Consider the following 26702-nt stretch of genomic DNA (forward strand, 5'->3'; position numbering starts at 1 on the left):
CTTCTAGAGTAAACTTATTGGGAGAGAAAATGTTTCCAGAGGGCAACTTGGAGAATTGGATTTGAATATGTAAAAACGCAACATTTGCTTTGGTTATTGGCATGCTGGCATAATTTTCTTGAGACTTAGTTCTTTTAAAACCAGCTGGCAGCTAAATCATTGTCCATTTGGATCTTGTTGCAGGAACCTCAGAAGTAAAATGAGTTACTTAATCAAAGTTTACTATGGCAAATAATTTAGTAATGGAGGAGCAGTTTATAGTCTTGGTTACTACACCAAATCTGGAACTTTTCTAAATTGCCACAATTTGTGTAATGATTAGCTAGGGCTTACCCTAACCAGTGATCAGAATCAAGTGTTTTATATACTTTTGTTTTAGTTAAGCATCTATTAATTTTTAAAAAATTAAAAATATTAGAAGCTTAAATATTACTGTAGGCTATGTTCTTATAAGCTGAGTTATTATTATTATAGTTTAATAGAAGATACATCAGAGCATTTCTGGATTATTGTCAGCTCTTAATCAGGCATTGATTGCCATGATGTTCCATATGCTTGATGAGATATAATCATTTATTCTACAAATATTCCACAGTGCCAATCGTCCTAACTACTGGCAATACAGCAGTGAACAATATAAAGATAGAAAACAATCAAGTAAAATATAGTGTATCATATGACAATAAGTCATACGGAGGAAAATAAAACTATAAGTAAAGAGGGCAGAGACTGCTGTGGGGGAGGAGTTGCTGTGTTTTCTTTTAAATTTTTTTTTTGTTTGGTTAAAGTATTACAAATAGTAGTACATATGTCTCCTTTTCCCCCCCATAGACCTTCCCCTGGCCTTCCCCCCCCCCCCCCTCCAGTGTCTTTCATCCATTGGTTATGCTTATATACATGCATACAAGTCCTTTGGTTGATCTCTTACCCACCCCCACCCCCAGCCTTCCCGCTGTAATTTGACAGTCTGTTCAATGCTTCTCTGCCTCTCTGTCTATCTTTTTGTTCATCAGGTTATAATGTTCTTTATTATCCATAAATGAGATCATGTGGTATTTTTCTTTCACTGACTGGCTTATTTCACTTAGCATAATGCTCTCCAGTTCTATCCATGCTGCTGCAAATGGTAAGAATTCCTTCTTTTTTATAGCAGCACTAGTGACCCAGTGCACGAAATTTGTGCACATTAAAGGGGGATTAATTAGAGGAAATAATTTAATATTGCTATTTGCCCTTTCTCTATAATAGAAGTGTCAGAGATGAAAGAAAATTAGTAAAATGTATATGAAAACCTTCCTCCTGTCAGAGTCTGGGGCTCACCACAGGACTCAGAGTCAACTCCTTGCCACCCACATGCACCTCAAAATCGTGTGAGACCCAGACCCGGCCAGCCCCCCATCATTGGGCTAGATCCAGACCAGGCCAGTCCCACCCTTGTTAAGCCCTGCCAGGCAGGGGGCATAGCCCAGCACCAGGACGGGGAGCGTGGCCTGAGGTCCCCCAGCCCAGACCGGGGTGGGGGCCGTGCCTTGAGGTCCTCCGTCAAGCCCCGCCAGGTGGGGTACACGGCTTGAGATCCCCTGTCAAGCCCCGCTGGGTGGGGGGCATGGCCTGAGGTTCCCTGTCAAGCCCCGCCAGGCAGTGGGGCGCAGCCTCAGGTCCCCCGGCCCAGCACCGGGAGGGGAGTGCAGCCTCAGGTCCCCCGTAAAGCCCTACTGGCAGGGGGGCGCAGCCTCAGGTCCCCCGTGAAGCCCTGCTGGGTGGGGGGCATGGCCTGAGGTTCCCTGTCAAGCCCCACTAGGCAGTGGGGCGCAGCCTCAGGTCCCCCGGCCCAGCACCAGGAAGGGGGTGCAGCCTCTGGTCCCCCGTAAAGCCCCACCGGCAGGGGGGTACAGTCTCAGGTCCCCCGTGAAGCCCCGCTGGGTGGGGGCGCGGCCTGACTTCCCCTGTCAAGCCCCACCTGGTGGGGGACATGGCCTGAGGTCCCCCGGCCTGGCACTGGGGTGGGGGGAGCAGCCTGAGTTCCCCTAGCCCAGCACCAGGACAGGAAGTGCACTTTGAGGTCCCCCGTGAAGCCCTGCTGGGTGGGGGGCACGGCCTGAGGTCCCCTGTCAAGCCCCACCTGGTGGGGGCGGGGACTGAGGTCCCTCAGACTGGCGCTGGGGAAGGGAGAGCAGCCTGAGGTCCCCTAGACCAGCACCAGGATAGGAAATGCACCTTGAGGTCCCCTGTCAAGCCCTGCTGGGTGGGGGGTGTGGCCTGAGTTCCCCTGTCAAGCCCAGCCAGGCAGGGGGGAGCACAGCCTCAGGTCCCCTGGCCTGGTGCTGGGGGGGGCGGGGAGGGCATGGCCTGAAGTCCCCTGTCAAGCCCCACCTGGTGGGTGGCACAGCCTGAGGTCTCCCAGCCTGGCACTGGGGCAGGGGGAGCAGCCTGAGGTCCCCTAGCCCAGCACCAGGACGGGAAGTGCACCTTGAGATCCCCCATCAAGCTCCACCGGGTGGAGTGTGGCCTCAGGTCCCCTGGCCTGGCACCAGGGCAGGGGGCACGGCCTGAGGTCCCCTGTCAAGCCCCAGGAGGGTGTAGCCTCAGGTCCTTGCTGATTGCTTGTTAAGGCTCCTTATGGGAATCTTGGCCTCAGCTGTGGGTGCAGCCATCTTTGTGATGGAGTGATGGTCAATTAGCATATTCCCTCTTTATTAGATAGGATAGTATTCCATTGTGTAGATGTACCATAGTTTTCTAATCCACTCATCTGCTGATGGGCGTTTAGGCTGTTTCCAAATCTTAGCTATTGTAAATTGTGCTGCTATGAACATAGGGATGCATATATCCTTTCTGATTGGTGTTTCTATATTCCTGAAGTGGTATTACTGGATCAAATGGCAGTTCCATTTTTAAATTTTTGAGGAAACGCCATACTCTTTTCCACAGTGGGCGCACCAGTCTGCATTCCCAACAATGCACGAGGATTCTTTTTTCTCCACATCCTCTCCAGCACTTGTCGTTTGTTGATTTGTTAATGATAGCCATTCTGACAGATGTGAGGTGGTACCTCGTTGTTTTGATTTGCATCTCTCAGATGATTAGTGACTTTGAGCATATTTTCATATGTCTCTTGGCTTTCTGAATGTCCTCTTGAAAAGTGTCTATTTAGATCCTTTGCTTATCTTTTGATTGGATTGTTTATCTTCCTTTTGTTAAGTTGTAAAATGCTGTGTTTTCTATAGGTTGCTCAGGGAAAGACTCTTTAAGAATGTCATGTTGCCCTAGCTGGTTTGGCTCAGTGAATAGAGCAGCCTGTGGACTAAAGGGTCCCAGGTTCGATTCCGGTCAAGGGCACATGCCCAGGTTGCTGGCTTGTTCCCCAATTGAGGGCATGCAGGAGACAGCCAATCAATGATTCTCTCATCATTGATGTTTCTATCTCTCTCCCTCTTCCTTCCTCTCTGAAGTCAATAAAAATATATTATTAAAAAAACTTTAGAATGGCATCTTTAGAAGGTAAGGGAGCAAACTAGATGGCTCTGTGGGGGAAAGCAGTGGTAGGGAACAACAAATGCAAAGGCCTTAAGACTAAAACATTCCTGTCTTATTCACAAAACAGCAAGAAGGCCAGTGTTGCTGCTGCTGCAAAGTAAGTGAGGGAGAGAGTTATAGGAGGTAAGATCAGAGAAGTAGCAGAGGATCAGCTCATAGAAGTTGATTTTAAAATTGTATCTCTGGCCCTGGCTGGTTTGGCTCAGTGGATAGAGCGTCAGCCTGTGGACTGGAGGGTCCCGCTTTCGATTCTGGTCAAGGGCACGTGCCCAGGTTGCGGGCTCTATCCCCAGTGGGGGGCGTGCAAGAGGCAGCCGATCAATGATTATCTCTCATCATTGATGTTTCTGTCTCTCTCTCCCTCTTCCTTCCTCTCTGAAACCAATAAAAATATATTTATTAAAAAAAATTGTATCTCTCTGTCGAGACTAAAGTATCCAGGATCCAGGGAAACAGGAAACTATACCAACGAAGTTCACCTATAGGTCAATTTTTAGACAAAGAAAGAGAAGTCCAAGTGAAAATGTGTATGGATACTTGTCCAGTGCTAAGTCTAACTTATTTCTTATTCTCTCTTTAAGAGTATTTCTGAAGCTTTTCAGTTATTATAGGATATGCATAGGATAATAACTGTTCAGTACATTGTTTTGTTCTTTTAAGAAAGTATTTAAGTTGTCTATAACCTTAGCCAAAAACCCACATTAGCCCCATTTAAGCTACTTAGAATTAGATCCTTATCCTTTAGGGCCTAAAGTTTGCCTAACTGGTTTTTTAACTATCTATATAAAAGGCTAATATATTAAGTGTCCAACCATCCAGGTAATGACATCACATAGCAATGCCTGGCTTCTTCTCCCTAGCGACTAGCCTCCTTGCAGTTTCTTCAGCTCAGGAACACAACTTGCTTTATAGCCAGGTGGAAACATTTCACACTGTAACCAAGTGTCTGTGAAGTGTTTTCACGTGCCCATCTCATTTGATCCTCACAGAAGTCCTGGAGTAGGTAGTTAGGAGACTCGGTGGAATCCTATTTTCTTTTCATTAGCCAGAAAACAGATTTAGAAAGCTTAGAAACTTGATCTGACTGAAAAAAAGAAATTGTGGACCTTGAAAATGACTTCAGGTTTTCTCACTGTGCAGAATATATTCAAACACTGCTGCAGTTAAATATTTTACCCTTTGTTCTCCCTGCATGATCCACAATAATAATCTGCTTCATGTTGATATTTACTGCTGTGTTGCTGACAATTACCTGAAAGAGAAGTTGGGGTGCTTCACTGGACTGGAAAAAGCTTAGCTAAATCAAAAAGCAGGTCTAATTAAGCAAGTTTATATCTATAAAAGGCTAAGTTGACTCGTGCATGTGCAATACATATAAAACTCTCACCGGCGCCAATCGCACGCATGTGTTTCGATCTGTCATTGTCAATCATGAATTTGGTTGACACTTCTATTATAGAGAAAGGGCGAATAGCAATAATAAAATATTTCTTCTAATTAATTTCCTTTCAATGTGCACGCATAGTCATTTTATATATATATATATATATATATATATATATATATATATATATATGGCTAAGTGTCCATCTGACTGGTAGCTATGACGCTCACTGACCCCCAAGGGGTATACGCTCAACACAGGAGCTGCCATGACGTGTACTGGCCATTTAAAAATAAACAGCACCATGGACCAGGTGCCAACAAACCAACACTTGGCTTCCCCCAAGTGGGAAACAGGCCCCACCACCACCCCGGAGCAGCACCCCACCAAAATCCCACCCAACGCTGCCAAGACCCCATGGTGCAAAATGCAGCTCACAGCCCAGCTCAGAAATGGTCGCTGGGTAATGACGTCACATAGCAACGCCTGGCTTCCTCTCCCTATCGACTAGCCTCCTTGGAGTGGAGTTTCTTCAGCCCAGGAACCCGACTTGCTTTGTAGCCAGGTGCAAACATTTTACAGTTTAACCAAATGTTTGTGAAGCGTTTTTACTGCCTCATCCCATTTGATCTTCACAGAAGTCCTGGAGTAGGTAGATAGGAGACTCAGTGGAATCCTACTTAATTTTCATTAGCAAGATGCGAATGGCAATATTAAAACATTTCTTCTAATTAATTTCCTTTCAATGTGCATGAATTTGTGCACTGGGACATTAGTAGAAAAATAAAATGAATAGAAGTGAAGGGATTTGTTACTTTCAGGAAAAGTATAGCTTGTTTCAGAAGTGATGGTTACCTCTGCTTTAAATCTGCAAGGTCAAGGTACTTTATTTTTCCCTTTTACCTTGTAGGTTTTTGTTACTTTACTTTCTCTCTTACCTTGTTGGGTTTTGTTTTTGACTTTGTGGGTCTAAAACTTCTTATAGTATATCTAATTCAAAATAAGGACATAATGTATAGGACAACATATTCATATAAAATTAGAATCACCTTACGGGGGAAAATTATTTGGTGTACAAGATCCTTTTAGATGGGTTTAATAGAGACTTGCTGCATCCGTTCTATACTAGCCAAGGGTGTCTGAGTGAAGTGGCAATATGTATCTTTACATTGCAAAACTGCTACATAGTTACATTTTAATATAAAATCTATTCTTGCTTTGGGAGCTACCATAAATGTTTGTTTGTTTTAAAATATATTTTTATTGATTTCAGTGAGGAAGGGAGAGGGAGAGATAGAAACGTCAATGAAGAGAATCATTGATCGGCTGCCTCCTGCATGCCCCCCACTGAGGATCGAGCCCACAACTTGGTCATGTATGTACCCTGACCAGGAATCAGTGAACCTCCTGGTTCTTCGGTTGGCGCTCAACCACTGAGCCACACTAGCTAGGCATAAATATGTTTTCTTGAGGGTATGTGAAGACATTCAGCTAATTCCCCAAATTTTATTCTTAATTAAGGTGTTTTATTCTACTTCCCCGTGCTTGTCATCCAGGTTCTCTTCTACGTTTCAATATCCTTTTACAGTCCATGAGTTCAAATTTTGTCTGTAGTTTACCCCATCCCTTCATATTCTCTCGAATATCAGGTGAGAATGGGGCTTCTCTTCTCAATACATCCTGACTCTTTCCATTCTCCATAGTAAATTAGTTTTTTGATATAGTCAAAATGGGAAGAAAAGAAAAAAGAGGTGTTGTAGTTCAGATATAGGACTGTGTACTTGCATTATCTAGCTTTTCTTTGTAAATCCTGCTTTCTCTCCCTACAGCATCATTTCCCCCTTTTCAAGCTTCCAAAAGGGGCGAGGAGGGTTGCTTTAAAAACCAGGGTATGATTTCAAAATGGTATGGGAATAAGCCAGCTGGATAGCTAATTTAAGGAGGTTGTGGAATAAAGGGTTGGCAAAGTAGATGGGGCAGAAAGAAGATAGCAGTGGTTTAAGTTTTAAAACAACAAACTGCTCTCATTCAGCTAATTTTTAAGCCTGTACAAACGCCCAACCTTATTGGAATCTGGTTCCAAGGAATGCTATTAGCCTTCTGCCTTCTAGAACAGAATTTTTCAACATCAGGCTGGGTTATTTGTGGTTGGGAGTTGCCCTGTGCAATGTAGTATATTTAGCAGAATCGCTGGCTACCCACTTGATACTAGAAACACTCCCCAAATTGTGATGACTAAAATTGTCTCCAGCAATTGTCAAACGACCCTTGGGGAGCAAAATCTCACTCAGTTGAGAACCACTGCTCTAGGAGAACACTATTTTTAATGTCCTGGCTAATAGCTTATATAAACGTTGCATCAAATAGGCAACTTTTATTCAATGAATGAGTCCTAGAAATAGAAGACCTTTGAATGAAAGTTGGCTCTCCAGATAATGGAACTTTTATAGATCTTATGACTTAGATTTGATGTATACTTAAGATTCAAGGTCATGCCCTAGCCGGTTTGGCTCAGTGGTTAGAGTGTCAGCCTGTAGACTGAAGGGTTGTGGGTTTGATTCCGGTCAAGGGTACATACCTCGAGTTGCAGGCTCAATCCATGGGAGGCAACCAGTTGATGTGTCGCATATCGATGTTTCTCTCTGTGTGTCTCTCCCCCTCCCTTCCATTCTCTCTAAAAAATCAATGGGAAAAATATCCTTGGGTGAGGATTAACCAAAGGAATCAAGGTCACTGATATCAGAATGCCACACATGTCCACAACTTTACACAGGAAGATGTCTCCCAAGAATATATCTCAGCTGTCATACTGCATGCATGTTGTATTTTTTTTATGGCATTATCCCTTCAAAACTGTATTCAATGGTTATTTAAGCCAGATCATAATGATGACTAAGGGGTGGAGGAGTCAAGACACAGAGTGCTTTACCCTGTGGTGTTTACATCTGATCCTACCTGGGTAGTGATAGATTGGTTTTATTCAGCATAACATTTAAGGGGATGCAAAACAACGATCATTTCAGTCACTGGAGCAACTTTAACACCCCAAGCTTCGAATAGCCAAATGCTGTGTTTTATGATAATCAACATATATTTCAAGCCAAATGGTCCCATGGCAAGTGATTATGAACTTTGTAAAAATGGCTTAGTTCTTTAGGCCGAACAAGTCTGGAGAAGATTGAAGTTATGTATAACTTGCTTCTAGGTAACCCTATATCCAACTGCAGATTTTCATTACTAATACAGATCCCCAGCACAGTTACAGACTACTGCTCCCTTGTCTATATGCTATCCTAATAATCTAATTGTTGGAAGTTCAAAATTAAATTATAACCCAGCTCGACCCGGGAACCAAGAGGTCACTGGTTCGATTCTGGTCAGGGCATATGCCGGGATTGCGGGCTTGATCCCAGGTGGGGTGTGCAGGAGGCAGCAGATTGATGATGTTTCTATCTCTCTAGCCTTCTCCCTTCCTCTCACTAAAAATCAATAAAAACATTTTTTAATTGGGAGAGTAGCCAGCATTATGTGTAGCATCAGCATTATGTACCATACTTAGCAATATTAGTTTTAAATTTTTTAAGTGTATGGTATGTTATTCCACAAAAGGACATGAGATCAGTATATTATGGTTTTATTTTAATCCTCACCCAATGATGTTTTATTGATTCTTGGAGAGAAATGAAGGGAGGGGGGGAGAGAAACATTGATGTGAGAGAAACTTAGATCAATTGCCTCCCGTACACGCCCCAACCAGGGAATCAAACCTTCAACCTAGGTATGTGCCCTGACCACATCAAACTGCAAACTTTTGGTACACGGGATGACACTCCACCAAACTGAGCCACCTGGCCTGGGCAGTATGTTAGTTTTAAACAAAATAGTAAGAGATCACTAACAGCAGGAGTCTGAATAGTAGACAGTCCAATGCTTAAGGTTGATTTGTAGCATGGCTTCATTCAACTTGAATTCTTTAGCAACTGAAACGACAGATAGATAAAATATATTTTATTGATTTCAGAGAGGAAGGGAGAGGGAGAGAGAGATAGAAACATCAATGGTGAGAGAGAATCATTGGTCAGCTGCCTCCTGCGTGTCCCACACCTGTGATGGAGCCCTGACCGAGAATTGAATAGTGACCTCCTGGTTCATAAGTCGATGCTCAACCACTGAGCATCACCGGCCGGGCTGGAAGATTTTCTTTTAAGCTTCTTTAAAGAATCCTTTTATTCCACAAAAGGATGTGAGGTTTTTTGAACATAATAGGATCAATAGTTAAATCGGGGAATTATAAAATGCATACTTTTCCCCTACTAACTATTTGGTAGAATGCTGAGGACTTTCTTTGAGTATATATGCCTGATTGTAATTCCCATTTTACCTTAGTGCTGCATGGTCTACAGAACCAAAACTATTAAGTGAAGAATTGAGAGTTCAGATTTTTGTAAAGCTTGTGAGGAATTCTAATCTATTGAAGTTTTCCTCTTCATACCTAATATAAAAGCTTTATTTTCTAATCAAGTCTTTCTAAAGCTTCAGTTTGGCTTTGCACCATATTTTATCAGCTTACATAATAATTTTATTATTACAATGAGTATTTGTAATAGGTTTTAAGAATAGGCAATTGAGGAACAATAAACAACTCAAATGTAAAGAAGGGAAGTAGCAATACATGATGTTAGAGAGTGCTCTGCCAGTGGATAGCACCATTCCTGTCCATGCGCAGAAATGCAGAGGGCTACTGCATTCATCACTTGTGGGGCACCTTTTACACAAAATTTAACATAAATAATGCCTCCTAGAATTATAGTAGCCCTGGGTATAGAGACTGTTGGTTAATCCAGCCTAATCTGAGAAGTGGAGGATCAGTTAAGAGTTTTTACTATATGTAAAAAGTAGGGCTTCTGGTAGAAAAAGAGACTATAGTATAGCATTTAAAAAGTTAAATGAAATTTGTGGCAGCGAATTTATCACATAATGTTAATTTTTTACGTTGTTGAAACAGGGGGACAACCTCACAAAAGGAGAAAGACCTCTGATGCAAATGAAACTGAAGATCATTTGGAATCTTTAATATGCAAAGTAGGAGAAAAGGTATGCACCAAAATAGGTACAAACTGTGATGGACTTAGGGTTGTAGTTGACAGTGCTTTGATTAATTTCATCAGCTGAAAGCTTTGATGGTCTGTTTTAGGCAAAGCTTGTATGTATTGCCATGCCTCTGTATCCCAGAGTATGCACATTAAAAACATTGGGATGCAGATAATTGAGAATAAATGTTTTTAGCACTTTTCATAGGATATGAGTCTTAAGACATTTTAGGGAATAGTCTCTCAGTTTATAAATGAGCCAAATAAATCCTGGGTACTTAAAGTAATTTGCCCAGTGTCATATAGTAAGTGAATTAGAGAAAAAGAGTAGAGCCGTGATGTCCTCATTTCTAATACTCTGCTGTCTTAGACTGCTTACTTTTAAATTTTTACTCATTCACTTTTCATGAATTTCTAAACAGTAACTACCTGAATTGATTTATATTAAACCTGTCTTAGTGCCTTGTGTGTGTAACACTTTAACTTTTTTTGTGATCACCTAGAAAATTTTAACTTACTACTTGCTAAGTATTTGACAGATAATGTAATATGCTGTCCTCCACAGAGTGCCTGCTCTTTGGAGAGCAACCTAGAAGGCTTGGCTGGTGTTTTGGAAGCTGATATTCCTAACTACAAGAGCAAGATCTTAAGGCTTCTTTGTACAGTGTATGTATGCAAAAGATTTATGAATCCAGGTGATAATGTATTATCTACTCTTAAATGCTTTGGGAAATGTTTAAAAATGTGTTTATGTTCTGTATGTGATCAGCTTTCCTTCTATTGGGGAATTCGTACAAATGAAATGACCTATGGCCCTTTGGTTAACTCTTTTTCTCAGAGATAGATAGAATTAAAATTGAGCATTTTCCTTATGTTTTGTTTCTTGCAACCTGAGAATCATTTGAGTTGACTATTTTTAAGTGAGAAAGTAGATACTTTTACATTCAGAGATTTTCTTTTAAGCATGTACATTTAAATATATATAATAGAATTTAACTTGTATTTTACCAAACAAATTTGAGAATTAATCAAAGTAATTCTTGGAAGCCTGAGAAGCTTTTGAAGTATTATTAGGCATAATCTTTCTGAGTTAGATTAGCTAGAACAAGTATCAGCATTTAATTTGTGAGGAAATTAAAGTGAGAAAAGTCTAACGTGGAATTATGAAACAGTCTCTCTTAGTGGTGGAATTAGCAATCTAGACTTTCTCGTCTCTCAAATAGACGAATCGTATGCCTTAAAAGAAGTAGCTATGACTTTTGGATTAAGGGATCTTTGTACTTTATGTGAAACTAGAGGCCTGATACACGAACTCTGCCTCTGCACGAACTCTGTCCCCACCCACCGCGGCTTGGTTCAGAAGGACCTCTGAAAGGACGTCTGGTCTAATTAGCATATTATGCTTTTATTATTATAGATTATAAATTATCTAGGTATTCTTGAATTGTGAAGGTTTCATAAGTTGTCATTTCAGTTATTTTAAAATGTTTTTAATGCTTATAGCTCATTTTTTAAAAGTACATACAAATTGAAGCTGTCACTGGTTTTCATTTAACCTCTCATAAAGTAAAAATTTCACTTATAATTTTTCAAAGGAATCCAGTTAGTATTCAAGAAGGTATGTTCTTAGACTAAAAAACTAAGAAAAATCACTTTGCTATAGTTACCCATAAGATGTCTTCTGTTTTGCAAGCATTTGTTAGAATGGAGTAGATTTATGCTTAGACTCAGATAAGTCATGACTTTTTTAGGAGTTCAGGGATTACTATCAATGGAAAGATTTTTTTTTTTTAACCTAAATTGCCCTTCTCTGCTAGGTACCTTAGAAAAACAGAAAAAAATAGATGAGAATCTGAATGATAAGTTCCTAGTTGCTTTTCTTTTTTAGCTAATTTCTAAAGGCTGCCTAAATTAGGAAGTAACATTTGCTTTTTCCAAAGGTTTATTACTGTAATCCTCTTTTCTTCTTTTCAAATAACTTTAATGAAAATTAACACACTTGGAGTAAGCAAACTTGGATATAAAGAAATTTACTGTATCAGAGTACCATTTTAAAATTTCAATAATTCAATAATTTAACTGTAGAAGCTTGATTGAAACTAGTTTTAGTTCTGAATAGTGTTTCTCAAAATGGAATTCTAATCTTATGACATTTGGTTATCCAAGTTTAGAAATGCTGAATCTCCCCCTTAATGATTCTGCATTAAAGAAACTTCTTTGACCTGGTATTTCCCAGGTATTTTACCATGAAAACTGTTTTGTATGGAATTGCTATTCATTTGCACTAAAAATGTTGGATTAAAAACTGGTTATATATTTTTTCTGTTTGGCAACTTCATAATTATAGTGCATTATTTTTTTAACTCTTGGATTAACTAATTAGAATTAAAATGAAAAATTGTGGGGGCCATGTCAGCAACTCTTCTCAAAATTTACGCCTTTTCTGAAGGAGTTTTGAAAACAGCCAGAAGTAATCCTGTTCCCAAATTCATAAAATGAAAAAAGGTTTATGTAATAAAAAATTCAGCAACTTAACATAATGCTTGTTTTGGGGTTTTCTTCTTGTACTGGGTTTTTAAATCAGTGCACGTCTGTTACCTGAGAAGTTGACAATTTATACAACATTAGTTGGATTGCTGAATGCCAGGAATTACAACTTTGGTGGAGAATTTGTAGAAGCCATGATTCGTCAACTTAAAGAATCTTTGAAAGCAAACAATTATAATGAAGCTGTGTATTTGGTAAGTTTTATGGGGTTTTTTTTTTGGGGGGGGGGGGGAGGTGGTGTTTGTTTGTTTGTTTTTGGTATATTAAGATAGGGATTGCCCTAGCTGGTTTGGCTCAGTGGATAGAGTGTCGACCTGTGGAATGAAGGGTCCCAGGTTCGATTCCGGTCAAGGGCACATGCCCGGGTTGCAGGATGGGGCATGCAGGAGGCAGCCAATCAATGATTCTCTCTCATCATTGATGTTTCTATCTTTCTCTCCCTCTCCCTTCCTCTCTGAAATCAATAAAAATATATTAAAAAAAAAAAAAAAAGACAGGGATGGAGGTGAATTACAATCAAATAATTTGTCCTTTCTCTTGAAATACAGTTCCACACTCATCACAATAACTGCTCTTTTGAAACTGTTCTCATTAAAGGTACCACAGAGTTCATTACCAAGTCCAATGGTTTCTTAATCCTAGTTCTTTTCTCTGTAATATGTGATTCTTTACATCTGTTGGTTTTTGCAGCACCACAGCCAAATAAAAAAGAAAATTATACATTGAAGAAGCTAGAATATCACAGTCTCTAGGTCAGGGGTGGGTAAACATTTTGACTCGAGGGCCACAATGGGTTCTTAAACTGGACCAGAGGGCCGGAACAAAAGCATGGATGGAGTGTTTGTGTGAACTAATATAAATTCAAAGTAAAGGAGCAGAGGGGAGAGCAAGAGAACCGGACAGAACAGCCGGATCCGGCCCGCGGGCCGTTGTTTGCCCAAGGCTGCTCTAGGTTCTTAGTATAGTATACAATGGAAACCTATAAATGCACAGATTCCTGTCCTTCATAAGATCTCAGACATAATTACTCAGCTCTCCTATTGTAGCATAGAAGCAACCATAGACAATATGTAAACACATGAGTATGACTGTGTTCCAGTAAACATTTACTTGTGGACATTGAAATTTAATTATATACAATTTAAGTCAAAGTATTCTTTTGGATCTTTTTCAAGCATTTAAATATGTAAAAATTGTTCTTAGTCCATAGGCTATGAAAGAAACAAAAAAACATAAATAAAAACAGACTAGATTAGGCCCTTGGGCTCGAGTTTTTCAGACCTGTGGCTTGCACCTTCCAAGTTTGTTTTGTAGTTATTATAAGGGACATTTCAATTTAGTAGAAATTGTTTTCTCCAACAGGTTCGTTTTTTATCTGATCTCGTGAATTGTCACGTCATTGCAGCCCCATCAATGGTTGCTATGTTTGAAAATTTTGTAAGCGTAACTCAGGAAGAGGATGTACCTCAGGTAAGAAAACTCCTTATGCTGAGTCTTGTCCATATAGTACCAGGAATTTTTGACTGGTAACCCTTTTAAAATAATGTTTTTAATGCTTATAGCTCTTTTTTTTTTTTTTTTAATTTAAAAAACGTACATACAAATTGAAGCCAGTGGTTTTCATTTTAACCTCATAAAGTAAAAATAATTTACTTATAAAGAAAAGATAATAGTAGATTATCATTCTATAAATTCTTAATATCTAAAAGTTAAGTCAACTAGTATTCTGATAGGTTCTTATGACCTGTATGTTAAATGATTCTGTCTAGTAAAACTAAAATATCTAGAAATGCTCTGAATGAAACAGATGTCTTAAGTCCTGTTAAATAGTTTTCACGGGATTTCATTCAAGAATACAATATGAATGACAATTAACTAGCACATATTTTAAACTTACCTTTTAAAAAATTCTTTAGGTGCGACGGGATTGGTATGTGTATGCATTTCTGTCATCTTTGCCCTGGGTTGGAAAGGAATTGTATGAGAAGAAAGATGCAGAGATGGACCGCATCTTTGCCAACACTGAAAGCTATCTTAAGTAAGAGCACAATTCGAAGTTCTCTTTGTTTAAGTAAAGAACACCTTCCTGATATCATAAAGGTGTTATCTGTTTTAGTAATACCATTTGAATTGCGTTTCTCAAAAATAAGCTGTGGAGTTTCCTAAAGCTTTTTCTAGGTAATCTCATATCCCTACTTCGTTGGAGCAAAAGAGTTGGTAACATAGCTGCTTTTAAGCTACTCTTGTACATATTGCAAAGGCATAAAACATCTTAACACAGTGGTTCCAGATCAGCCGTGGGCAAACTACGGCCCGCGGGCCGGATCCAGCCCGTTCGGCTGTTCTATCTGGCCCGCGGAGCGGAAAGAGCGGAGGGTTCTCTTGCTCTCCCCTCCGCTCCTTTACTTTGAATTTATATTAGTTCACACAAACACTCCATGCTTTTGTTCCGGCCCTCCCGTCCAGTTTAAGAACCCATTGTGGCCCTCGAGTCAAAAAGTTTGCCCACCCCTGTTCCAGATACTAATGTGTCTAAGATTTACCTGTGGTACTTAAGTATGCTCTAAACCCAGCCCCCAGACCTACCGACTCACAATATTTTAGAGGTTTGGACATCTTTACTATTAATTTATTTCACAGTGGAGAACATACAATGTATTTCAGGTGGGTAAATCCTAAACCAAGTCCTTATAACAGTGGTCCTTAACCTTTAATACTAAAAATAGGAGTTATTAGTAAACTTAGGCTTAATTATTTGGTAGGTAGGTACTTGCTTCATACCTCTTATGTTTTTCAAAATACATTTGTTACAAGTTTCATTTTCTGTCTATTCATAGATATTTCTTTGGATATTGTTAATATCTACTTAGTCAGTTACAAATAAAGCTAAAAGAAGTCTAAGGATAGAAATCTGCTTTTTTATCATGTTAAGCTACCTTTAAATGTTAGATTTTGAAAATGTTTTTATATTTTTGAAAAGTTGTACTGGTTTTCTTAAAAAAATGTAGATGCTTGCCAAAGAATAAAAATTAAAATGTATGAATATTCTAGCATTTGAGTGCTGGTATATGTCCTTCCCCCCTTTTTATCCATATGGTAGTCCAATATGCACACTCTTCTTTACTTGCTTCCCCGCCCCTTAATATAACTTGGGATTTTTTGCATAAACACATATAGCTCTACCTCATTCTTCTTAGTAGTTGTACAATATTCCACTCTTTTAATGTGCCATAATTTCTTTAACTAGTTTCAAGTTGGAGATAAATTTAGGTTATTTCCAGTCTCTTGCATTATAAACAAATGTTTCAGTGAATATCCTTGTACAAATGTCTTTGTATACATGTGCAAATATATTTGTGGGAGACATGAATTCTTAGAAATGGCATTGCAACTGAACATCTTTTCATGTTTTTAAAAACCTAAAAAATAGATTTTCATTTTATCTTTAGAAGACGCCAAAAGACTCATGTGCCCATGTTACAAGTGTGGACTGCTGAGAAACCACATCCACAAGAAGAGGTAAATTAATTTCAGTCTCTTGAGATATAGGGACAGTCAGCTCTTGAGTAGATTCTTATCTCTGTGATTATTCAGGTCATTCCATTTATATAACTTATATACCTTAGCTAGGTTTCCACATTTCCTATCAGGGACCCACCTCCTCATATCCCTGGGCATATAGTGGATATTTAATAAATATTCGAATGTAATTGAAACATTATTGAAACATTGCCTGTTCTGGAGAATTCCAGCTATCATAGAATTGACTTCTTTTTTTTTTTTTTTTTTTTTTTTTTACTTAAATGCCCAATTTGAAGAACATAACAGCTTCAGACAGATACTGACTTTATAAAATCATTAAAACAAAAACACCATTCCTTTGTACTATATTTAATTGAAAGTTAGCTTTTCTGTATCCTGTATTTTAGAAGTAGTGATTTTTGGTTTTGTCTACTGAACATGTTATTTCTTCTAGCCTCCAAATATATATTAATTATTAAAAATTAATGTCTTTAGTATTTAGATTGCCTGTGGGCCCAGATTCAGAAATTGAAAAAGGATCGCTGGCAGGAGCGGCACATCCTAAGACCTTATCTTGCCTTTGACAGCATCCTGTGTGAAGCATTGCAGCACAATTTGCCTCCTTTTACACCACCTCCTCACACTGAGGATTCAGTGTACCCAATGCCAAGGGTCATCTTCAGAATGTTTGATTACACGGATGATCCTGAGGTATGTGACCAATTACAAGTTCCTGTCAAATACAATGTGTTGCATTGTATTTATGGTTTAATCGTATTTGAATTATGCCTGTGATACATTTTAATTTTGAGTTTATTATCTAAGAGGGTCTATAGCAATGAAGTTAACAGTTTAATTCAGTGAATGTTATCACTTCATTATGCAAGAAATTATATTTAGCATGTCTATATAGATTAAGAGAAAGCACAGTGTGAAATTAAAGAGAGTAAATTTGAGCCCTGGCCAGGTGGCTCAGTTGGTTGGAGCATTGTCCCTGTACCCAAAAAGGCTACAGGTTTGATTCTGATCAGGGTACATGCCCAGGTTTCTAGTTCAATCCCTGGTTGGGGCATTACGGGTGGCAACCAGTCGATGTTTTTCTCTTACATAGATGTTTCTCTCCCTTCCTCTCTAAAAATCAATAAAAAACATGTCCTCAGGTGAGGATTAAAAAAAGAGAGAATAAGTTCGAGAACCACATTCATTTGTGTTTTAATCCTGGTTTAGTCATATCCTAGATGTGTGATCTTAAATGAGTTAGTTACACCTCTCTTATCTCAGTTTCCTAACGGAATAATAATAGTACTGTTAAAGTTGTAAGAGGATTAAGTTATTCATAAACATAACATGCATAGAACAGAATGCAATAAATTATGAATGCTCAATAATTTTATCTATTATTTTCTTTTTTTAAAATCCTCACCCAAGGATATGTTTATTGATTTTAGAACGAGAGGAAGGGAGAGAGAGTGACATCGATCAATTGCCTCTCGTACATAGCCCAACCAGGGATTGAACCTGCAACCTAAGTATGTGCTCTGACTGGGAATCGAACTCACTACCTTTTTTATATACAGGATGATGCTCCAACCAACTGAGCCACCTGGCTGGGGCACTAGCTATTATTTTTAATAAGGCTATTTATCAAGAAAAATACCCAGTTTTAGAGATCATTCATCTTTCTCTAATCCCTACACTTCAAAAAAAATAAAGTAATTAAAAAACCCTGATGGTGAGTATAAACTGAGTTTATAGTATAAAACATAATGTATTTTTATTATGATGTCAAGTTGTTGGTAACTGTTATACTTGAGCAATTAAGAAAATGTATACTTTTAATATTGACATTTAATATAAAATTTTACATTGTAACTATGCTTTAATTATTTTATACTTCTGCATTTGAATGACTGTCTTAACTTTAATACCAAGCCACGGTACAGTGATTACTGGATTTGTACTAAAAACTCAAATGGCTGAAGTACCATACCTGTTGCTTAGTGCATGATTTTCAACCAGTGTGCCACAGGCATTTTTAAAACATGCATTACCTGACTAGTCATGAACACTGACCTTTTCCCCCTGGGATTGTCAAATAAAAAAATGACAGTAGCCAACACAGCAGTAGCCGTCCAGTGTGAATGAATCTAAATTATAACTCTTAAAATTTTTTGTCAGATCAGCCAAAAAATATACCTTTTGGTGTGCTGCAGAATTTTGGTAATTAGTTATATGTGCCATGAGATAAAAAAGGTTAAAAATCGCTGGCTTAGTGTATCCCAGTCAGCATAAAGCAGAATTTCTCAGGCTCAACTCAATTGTCATTTGGGCTGGATAATTCTTTGTTGTGGGACTCTGTCCTGTGAATTGTAGGATGCTTAGCAGCATCCCTGGCCCCTACCTTCTAATTGCTAGTAGCATTTAGTGGCTAAATGCCAATGGTGACAACCAAAAATGTCTCCAGCAATTGCCAGATGTCCTCTTAGGGGTAAAATTGCCCCAGTTGAGAACCATTGGCATATGAACCAGCATTACCACCTAAGGTCAAACTTGAATTTTCTTTCTCCTACCATAAATTGCTAATGACCAGTGAAAATTTGATATATGTAAAATCAGAGTAAAAAGTTGTTAGATAATTGGTTATGTTTATGATGTTATCAGTTTGCAACCCACTTTGCCTATCCTAATATATAAAAACCCAGGGTCTGTAACGACCGACTGAAGGCTTGACTGAACACCGGAAGTCAGTCCTGCAGTCAGTGCTGGGTTGCCATGGCGACCCAACACTGACTGCCAAGGGGGCTGCGGGTCAGGCTCAGAGAGAGGCCCGAAGAGAGAGGCAGGGTCTGATCCGCAGCCTCCGTGGCAGCTGTTGATCAGCCATTGCCTCTCTCTGTCTCTGGGCTTTGCCAGCAGCCGCGCCTCTGTTTCTCTCCAGGCCTCCGCTGGGGCTGCTGATCAGCCCTGCCTCTCTGATCAGGCTTGGAGACGCTGACTGGCATAGAAACTGACCAATCAGAACAAAATCTGGGTGAACTGTTAAGGAGCCAATGGCTGCTTAGGAGGCAGAGCTTTTGACACTGACTGGCATAGAAACTGATCCATCAGAACCAAATCTGGGTGAATTGTTAAGAAGCCAATGGCTGCCTAGGAGGTGGAGCTTTTGACGCTGACTGGCATAGAAACTGACAAATCAGAACCAAATTGGCCGGCAGGGGAGGGCAGTTAGGGGTGATCAGGCAGGCAGGCAGGTAAGCGGTTAGGAGCCAGCAGTCCTAGATTGTGAGAGGGATGTCTGATTGGAGAGGGTACAGACTGGGCTGAGGGAACTCCCCCGCCCCATGCATGAATTTTGTGCACCAGGCCACTAGTCTATAATATTAAAAGCGTAATATACAAGTCGACCAAACGGCTGAACAGCAGAACGACTGTCCAGGCGACCTTCTGGACAAAACCAGGGCTGCAAGGGCTGAGGCAGCTGGGGCTGCGAAAGGCTACTCGTGCAAAAATTTCGTGCATTGGGCCTCTAGTATTACATATATAGTAAAATGCTTTTGGCCAGCATTTTGTAATGGTCTAATTCAGTATATCTAATTAAAAGTCTTAATTTACATTTAAAACTGCTGGAATCTTTGTGATTCAGTATTTATTTGTGCAAAGGGGAACTGGAATGGGACCTCAAAATTTGTTTCGCCTGTACTGTTTACAGTTAATTGATGTTGTCTCTATAATGTGTCCAGAAGAGCATAAAATGCAAAAGAACTGTTCTCCTCAAAAGGAAGAGGATTTGCATGTTTCTGTTCTAGTCTTTGGGGGGAAAAAAGTTTATGTAAAAAAAATTAGAGATTAAGAGTCTATAATAGTAAATAATAAACTCTTTGAACCTATTTGCTATGTATGTACTTTTATAAAAAATTAAACAATATGTACATTTTTAACCTTTTTAAAAACAATATAATGTGGATATCTTACAATGCATACATGATTTAGTTATGCCTATATGGTATTTGAAATAAAATTTTTCCCTCCATGTTTATTATGGAAGTAATCCACCCTTATAGTTTAAAATAATAAACAGTATTGAGCTAATGATGTACGACAATTATTTTGTTTCACATAAGAATTGAGGTGGGCTATGGTAGTGTGGTGTCAGAGGTATAGAAGAAATACTGCAGCTGACACTCATTCTGTTGTAAGTGAATACGACAATGATATTTGCTGAAAATACAGTTTTCACACGTTCTAACTTTTATTCCCAGCACCCAATTTAGTGTCGAACATAAGCTCTCAAATATTTGTTGAATAAATGAAAGAAAATATCTTTTTTAGGTCTGTAGTATATACATTTGGTTTTCTTTCCAGGGTCCTGTAATGCCAGGGAGTCATTCCGTGGAAAGATTTGTAATAGAAGAGAATCTTCACTGCATCATTAAGTCCCACTGGAAGGAAAGAAATACTTGGTAGGGTTCTTTTCATGTTACTTTTAGAGTGGAGAAAATGTAGCAATATAGATAAGTTGATAAGAGCAAAATTGTATGTAAATAAAAAAAGGTCTTCTGACACCCTGTCTTGCTAAGGCCAATCTATTTTACTTTCTCAAAATAGTCACCCTCAAAATAGTATTTTTCTGAGTGCTTTATAATAATGCATATGTCGGCTTTTTTGTGTGGACATTAGTAATGTGCTATGGACAAATTAATTTGAATGACAATATATTTGGTGTGAATGTTATGGGAATAAATGAATACTAATGGTTTTGCTGTGTTTTCTGGCATTTAGACATTTAGCTTGGGAAAAGTTTACTTTTAATATTTTCTTAAACCTTGGAAAGTTTGGTTTACATTTTAAGGTGGAAAGGAACATAGTCTTTTGGGAGTGGCCTGCCGTATTAAAACGTTTTAAGTTAGTATATTGAATACACTTCCTTAGTATTGTTACCTAAACTCCTGACCTTTCAAGGAGTTTTGGATGCATTAAAAGTTTTTCTTGTGATAAACAAAATAATTTGTGCTGTAGTGAAGTAATTGAAATCTAGAAGATTCCAGAAAAGATTTCCTTTCCTTATATCTAAGCAACTGCTTTGAAACTACTTATTTGATTGTTCGTGTATCTTTGCATACTTACTGAACTTAAAAATTATACCTTTTACAGTGCCGCACAGCTGGTGAGCTATCCAGGGAAGAACAAAATCCCCTTGAACTACCATATAGTTGAGGTATGCATTCCACATGGAGCTTGTTTCTGAGTTTCAGAATCTTTCTGTTGACTTAAAAGTATTAATCTACTCTTGGCTTTTGGTTTTTTTCTTGCTACTTGTCAGGTATTAAAAGTTAATAGAGGAGCAAGGAAATTGCTGTCTGTTTTGGTGCTCTGTTAGCCATGTTAATACAGAGAAAAGAGGATGTTGAAACCAATAGCCAAATGGAATTTTGAGGACTATAAATTATTTATATAGTATATCTTCATTCCTGGATAGTTATCATGGATAATAAAAGTTACTCTAGCTCTGTCAGTACATTGGCCACATAACAGATATATAACTGGCTTTAATACTTGACAGTATTGTATTACTTTTAGCAGATAATCTATTTTTAACTGTTTATCTGGCCTCTTAGTAGTATACACCCGACTAGAATATTATTTGCCGTATCACAAGATGTAGGGTTAAATATGAATCTTTATTCTTAGAAATCAGTAGAGCCAATTATTGCCTAGTTCAGTGGTTGGCAAACTTATTAGTCAACAGAGCCAAATATCAACAGTACAACGATTGAAATTTCTTTTGAGAGCCAAATTTTTTAAACTTAAACTTCTTCTAACGCCACTTCTTCAAAATAGACTTGCCCAGGCCGTGGTATTTTGTGGAAGAGCCACACTCAAGGGGCCAAAGAGCCACATGTGGCTCGCGAGCCGCTGTTTGCCGACCACTGGCCTAGTTGGTTTGGCTCAGTGGATAGAGCATTGGCCTGTGGACTGAAGGATCCCAGGTTTGATTCTGGTCAAGGTCATATGCCTGGGTTGTGGGCTCGGTCCCCAGTAGGGGGTGTGCAGAAGGCAGCCAATCAGTGATTCTCTCTCATTGATGTTTCTATCTCTCTCCTCTCCCTTCCTCTCTGAAATCAATAAAAATATATTAGAAAGGAAACAGAGAGAGAGGGGGAGAGGGAGAGGGGGAGAGAGAAGGGAGAGAGGGAGGGAGGGAGGGGAAAGAAAACCAAAACTCATTAAAAAAGAGCCAATTGTTTTGGAAGTAGGAAGAATGAATAATGCTTTGATTCCATATTAAGTCATACAGAAAGATGATATTAGTAGTATATTTGAATACCTTATGAGATTTAGTTCCTGAAAAAGTGTTTTCACTTGACACGAGTCAAACTGTCAATTACATAGTCCTTTAAGTTAAAATACTCATGAGCATACTTATGATGTATTATTTATGATTCACTTTTTATTTATACTGCACTTGTGTGCTTTCTTAAAAGTACTGCAGCTGTCCAGTTTTTACAGAATTTGAGAGTAAGCTTAGCCCTGAATTTGATTCACTAACATGTCATTTGAAGTGCAAAATATAAGTCATATGTTAAAATGTGCAAAATGTGTAGAAAGTCAGAATGAAGTACATATGGAAGTGTGGAGACAGGAGGCAAAGGAAGGAATGCGGATCAGGCTTTAGAATTCTTTTTTTTTTTTTTTAATATATTTTATTGATATTTTACAGAGAGGAAGGGAGAGGGATAGAGAGCTAGAAACATCGATGAGAGAGAAACATCGATCAGCTGCCTCCTGCACACCTCCCACTGGGGATGTGTCTGCAACCAAGGTACATGCCCTTGACCGGAATCAAACCCGGGACCCTTCAGTCCGCAGGCTGAAGCTCTATCCACTGAGCCAAACCGGTTTCGGCAGGCTTTAGAATTCTTGGTAGGTGGTCCACACAAGGGAGGATGGAAACAAGTTTCTGAACAAGTGGCATGGCAAATAATGCTTGGATTATCAAAAAGGTTTGTGGGCACCAGTTTCAAGTAGCAGAGTGGAATGACTTGACTATTGTCCTTTTGCATCCTCAGTCTCATGAGAGTTTTTACTACTTACTTTATTAGAATAAAATTGATAGATATGTGCCTCCTCTACTTCCTGAGTTGGAATTTAATTACATGGTTCTCTGGGATTATCAAATAAGCACTAATAATAGTAAAACCTCAATATAATGGACTAATTTGGGTGAGGGGGTGTCAGTTAAAGCTGAAAGTCTGTTATATAGGTTTTCAAAATGTGTACGTTAAAAATTTGACAAAATTTTGGTTTGGCTCAGTGGATAGAGCGTCAGCCAACGGATTGAAGGGTCCTGGGTTCAGTTCCGGTCAAAGGCACATGCCCAGGTTGTGGGCATGATCCCCAGTAGGGGGCTTGCAGGACGCAGCTGATCAATGATTCTCTTTCATCATTGATGTTTCTCTCTCTCCCTCTCCCTTCCTCTCTGAAATCAATAAAAAATATATTTAAAAACATATATATAGCTTAAAAATTGACAAATTAGTTTACCTGTTTTTACTTCTACAGACATGTCTATGTAATTAAAATTATGTATGAAAATTTTAATTTCACAGAAAAGTTTTCTATATGTGTTACTGTAATTTTAAATTTATACTGAATAGGTCTAGTAAATGCATGCATGTACATGGCTGGGGCACTACTAAACATCGGCCAGCACAAGTTAAAACTACTGCAGAAAGTCACGCCCCAGACAACAGAACCAGTTACCTTGAGCACTGTGGTGTGATCACAAACATTTGCAGAACATTGTTTACGAGCAGTGATTCTTGGATTTCAATATGTAGATTATAGTTGTAGATATATAATATTTATGTCAGTAAAATTACTATAGTGTTTTTCCAACATATGGTCTATTCGCTAAAATTTGTTATAAATAACCATGAATTAGCCCGGCTGGTGTGGCTCAGAACCAGAAGGTCCCTGATTCGATTCCCTGTCAGGGCACATGCCTGGGTTTTGGGCTCAATCCCCAGTAGGGGGGTGTGCAGGAGACCCAATTGATGATTCTCTCACATGTTTGATGTTTCTATCTCTTCCTCCCTCTCCCTGAAATCAATGAAAACATTTTTTTTAAATAATAACAAACAAATAAAACCTGTTCATTTAATATAAGCATATCTTGGTTAAAAGCATTTTTAAATTAACAGGGTGTTAATTTTCACATATGACATATAGACCAAAAATTTTGTCCATGAAATTCAAAGTCTGTTAAATCAAGATCCACAAAATTGAGGGTTTACTGTATTTGCATATTCTTATCTGAATGAGTTATACAGAGAAGAAATTTTCATTAAAGATTAAAAATAATTCTTGTCCCGGCCATTGTGCTCAGTGGTTAGAGGGTCGGCCTGAGCACCTGGGTTGCAGGTTTGGTTCCCAGCCCCAGATGCATGTGGGAGGCAACCAATCAATGTGTCTCTTTCACATGAATGTTTCTCTCTTCCTCCCTCCCTGCCTCTAAAAATCAATGGAAAAAATATCCTCAGGTGAGGATTAACCAAAAAAAAAAAAAAAAAAAAGGTGATTCTTTCATTATAAATGTCATGGAGTTAGAGTTTATGTTTAGAATAGTGAGGTATTTTTAATAGACGTGCATAGATAGCTGTTGAATTGAGTTCTGACTCCTGATTCTTTTGTAGGTGATCTTTGCAGAGCTGTTTCAACTTCCAGCACCCCCTCACATTGATGTGATGTACACAACACTTCTCATTGAACTGTGCAAACTTCAGCCTGGCTCTCTACCCCAAGTTGTATCCTTTCCTTTGTTTTTAAACTTACTCTTGTTGGCCTAGCTTCAAAAGATTACTAAATATTTCTGCTAGTAGGTTTAAATCACTTCATGAAAACAGTTTGACTTTTTTTTTAAGTTAAATATATGTGTACCATGCAGTTTAGCCATTCCACTCAGGTATTTACCCAAGAGAAATGGAAGCACAAGTCTACACAAAGACTTAGCCATTAATGTTCATAGACACTTTATTGGTAATAACTTTAAACTGAAAGTCCAAATACTCATCAATATATGAGTAGATTAACAAATTTTGTTATGCCTATACTATAGTATACTACTCCATAATAAAAAACAAGTTTTTGATGCCTGCAATAACATAAATCAATTGTAAAATAATTATGCTGAGTAAAAAACACTAAACAGCCCTAAGTGGGTGGCTCGGTTGATTGGAGCTTTGTCCCATGCACCAGAGGGTTGTGGATTCGATTTGCTGTGGGGGCACATACCTAAGTTTCAGGTTAGGTCTCAGGTCAGGGTGAATTCAGGAGATAGCTAATCAATGTTTCTTTCTCTCTCTATCTCTATGTCTCTCCCCGCTTCTCCCTCCCATTCTAACTTTCCCTTCCTCCTTCCCCCACTTTCTTCCTAAAATCAATGGGAAGGATTTAAAAAAAAAATCCAAATAATTCATACTATGTGATTCTATTTACACAAAATTCTAGAAAATGCAAAGTGATCTAGTGATAACCCCAAAATTTGCTTGGGAGCATGGGTAGGGGTGGGGAGAAGGGAGAATGGATTACAAAGGAGCATGGAGAAATTTTGGAAGTGATGTAAGTGTTCATTATCTTGATTTGTATGGTTGTATACAGGTCAAATTTATTGTACATTGATACCTCAAAGCTATTTTTAAAAAGATCAATTACATGAAAAAATGTTTCAACATTATCAGTCATTATACAGACTTGTAGGAAATGCTATTTATTTTTTCTATCACAACTTATTTTGAAGGAGGGTGGAGAATAGTTTTCCTTATCCTCAAATTTACAGCTTGCACAGGCAACTGAAATGTTATATATGCGTTTGGACACCATGAATACTACATGTGTAGACAGGTACAATAATTGCCTTATTTCTATACTGGTTGTTAGCCAGTTCTCCTTGTGCTTTATAAAAGAATTTGATTTGCCTTTTTAAGAATTTCCAAGTTGATTTTTCTTTCTTGCCTCCCCAAAATAATCCTTTGTATGTACATTTAAAAAAAAATGTTTAAAGCTGAAACCGGTTTGGCTCAGTGGATAGAGCGTCGGCCTGCGGACTGAAGGGTCCCGGGTTCGATTCCGGTCAAGGGCATGTACCTGGGTTGCGGGCACATCCCCAGTAGGGGGCGTGCAGGAGGCAGCTGATTGATGTCTCTCTCTCATCCATGTTTCTGACTTTCTATCCCTCTCTCTTCCTCTCTGTAAAAAATCAATAAAATATATTTTAAAAAAAAATGTTTAAATTAAAAAACCCACACCTCATACTTGTAAATATCCACATTACACTTTTTATTCTAATCTTCAGTAGGAAATGATGCCCATGCTAAGGTTTCTTTAATTTCATTCTTGTTTACTTGTTGGGTGCTTTGGTACAGTTACACTATTCCCACTGCTCTTGGGTATGTAAGCTTTTATAATAGACTTTATGCTAACCTCTATGTAGAAGTAGAGTCCAATACTATATATTTATTATATATAAGCACATATATTTTTATTTAGATATAGTATCTGTTTCTAAAATAATTAGCTTCAACATACAGTAACTCCAGCTTCAAGACTGTTTATACAAATGACTA

The 26702-nt window shown here is 38.6% G+C and overlaps 1 protein-coding gene across 2 annotated transcripts in view; it reads left to right on the forward strand.

Moving 5' to 3' along the window:
* The window catches only part of NCBP1 (nuclear cap binding protein subunit 1), a 45301-nt gene that overhangs the window by 2017 nt on the left and 16582 nt on the right, over positions 1 to 26702 (forward strand). The window contains exons 2-12 of one of the 2 annotated variants that reach the window (XM_080669121.1): positions 9927 to 10015; positions 10577 to 10677; positions 12596 to 12752; positions 13921 to 14028; positions 14475 to 14596; positions 16008 to 16077; positions 16576 to 16791; positions 20443 to 20540; positions 21232 to 21295; positions 24774 to 24884; positions 25916 to 25980. In XM_080669121.1, coding sequence (XP_080525247.1) covers positions 9927 to 10015; positions 10577 to 10677; positions 12596 to 12752; positions 13921 to 14028; positions 14475 to 14596; positions 16008 to 16077; positions 16576 to 16791; positions 20443 to 20540; positions 21232 to 21295; positions 24774 to 24884; positions 25916 to 25980 — 1201 coding nt within the window. Of the gene's footprint in view, positions 1 to 9926; positions 10016 to 10576; positions 10707 to 12595; positions 12753 to 13920; positions 14029 to 14474; positions 14597 to 16007; positions 16078 to 16575; positions 16792 to 20442; positions 20541 to 21231; positions 21296 to 24773; positions 24885 to 25915; positions 25981 to 26702 lie in introns of both variants that reach the window. The other variant, XM_080669122.1, reaches the window with a different exon arrangement.

This window comes from Plecotus auritus (genome assembly GCF_963455305.1).
Source record: "Plecotus auritus genome assembly, chromosome: 5".
In the NCBI taxonomy this organism is placed as follows: domain Eukaryota; kingdom Metazoa; phylum Chordata; class Mammalia; order Chiroptera; family Vespertilionidae; genus Plecotus; species Plecotus auritus.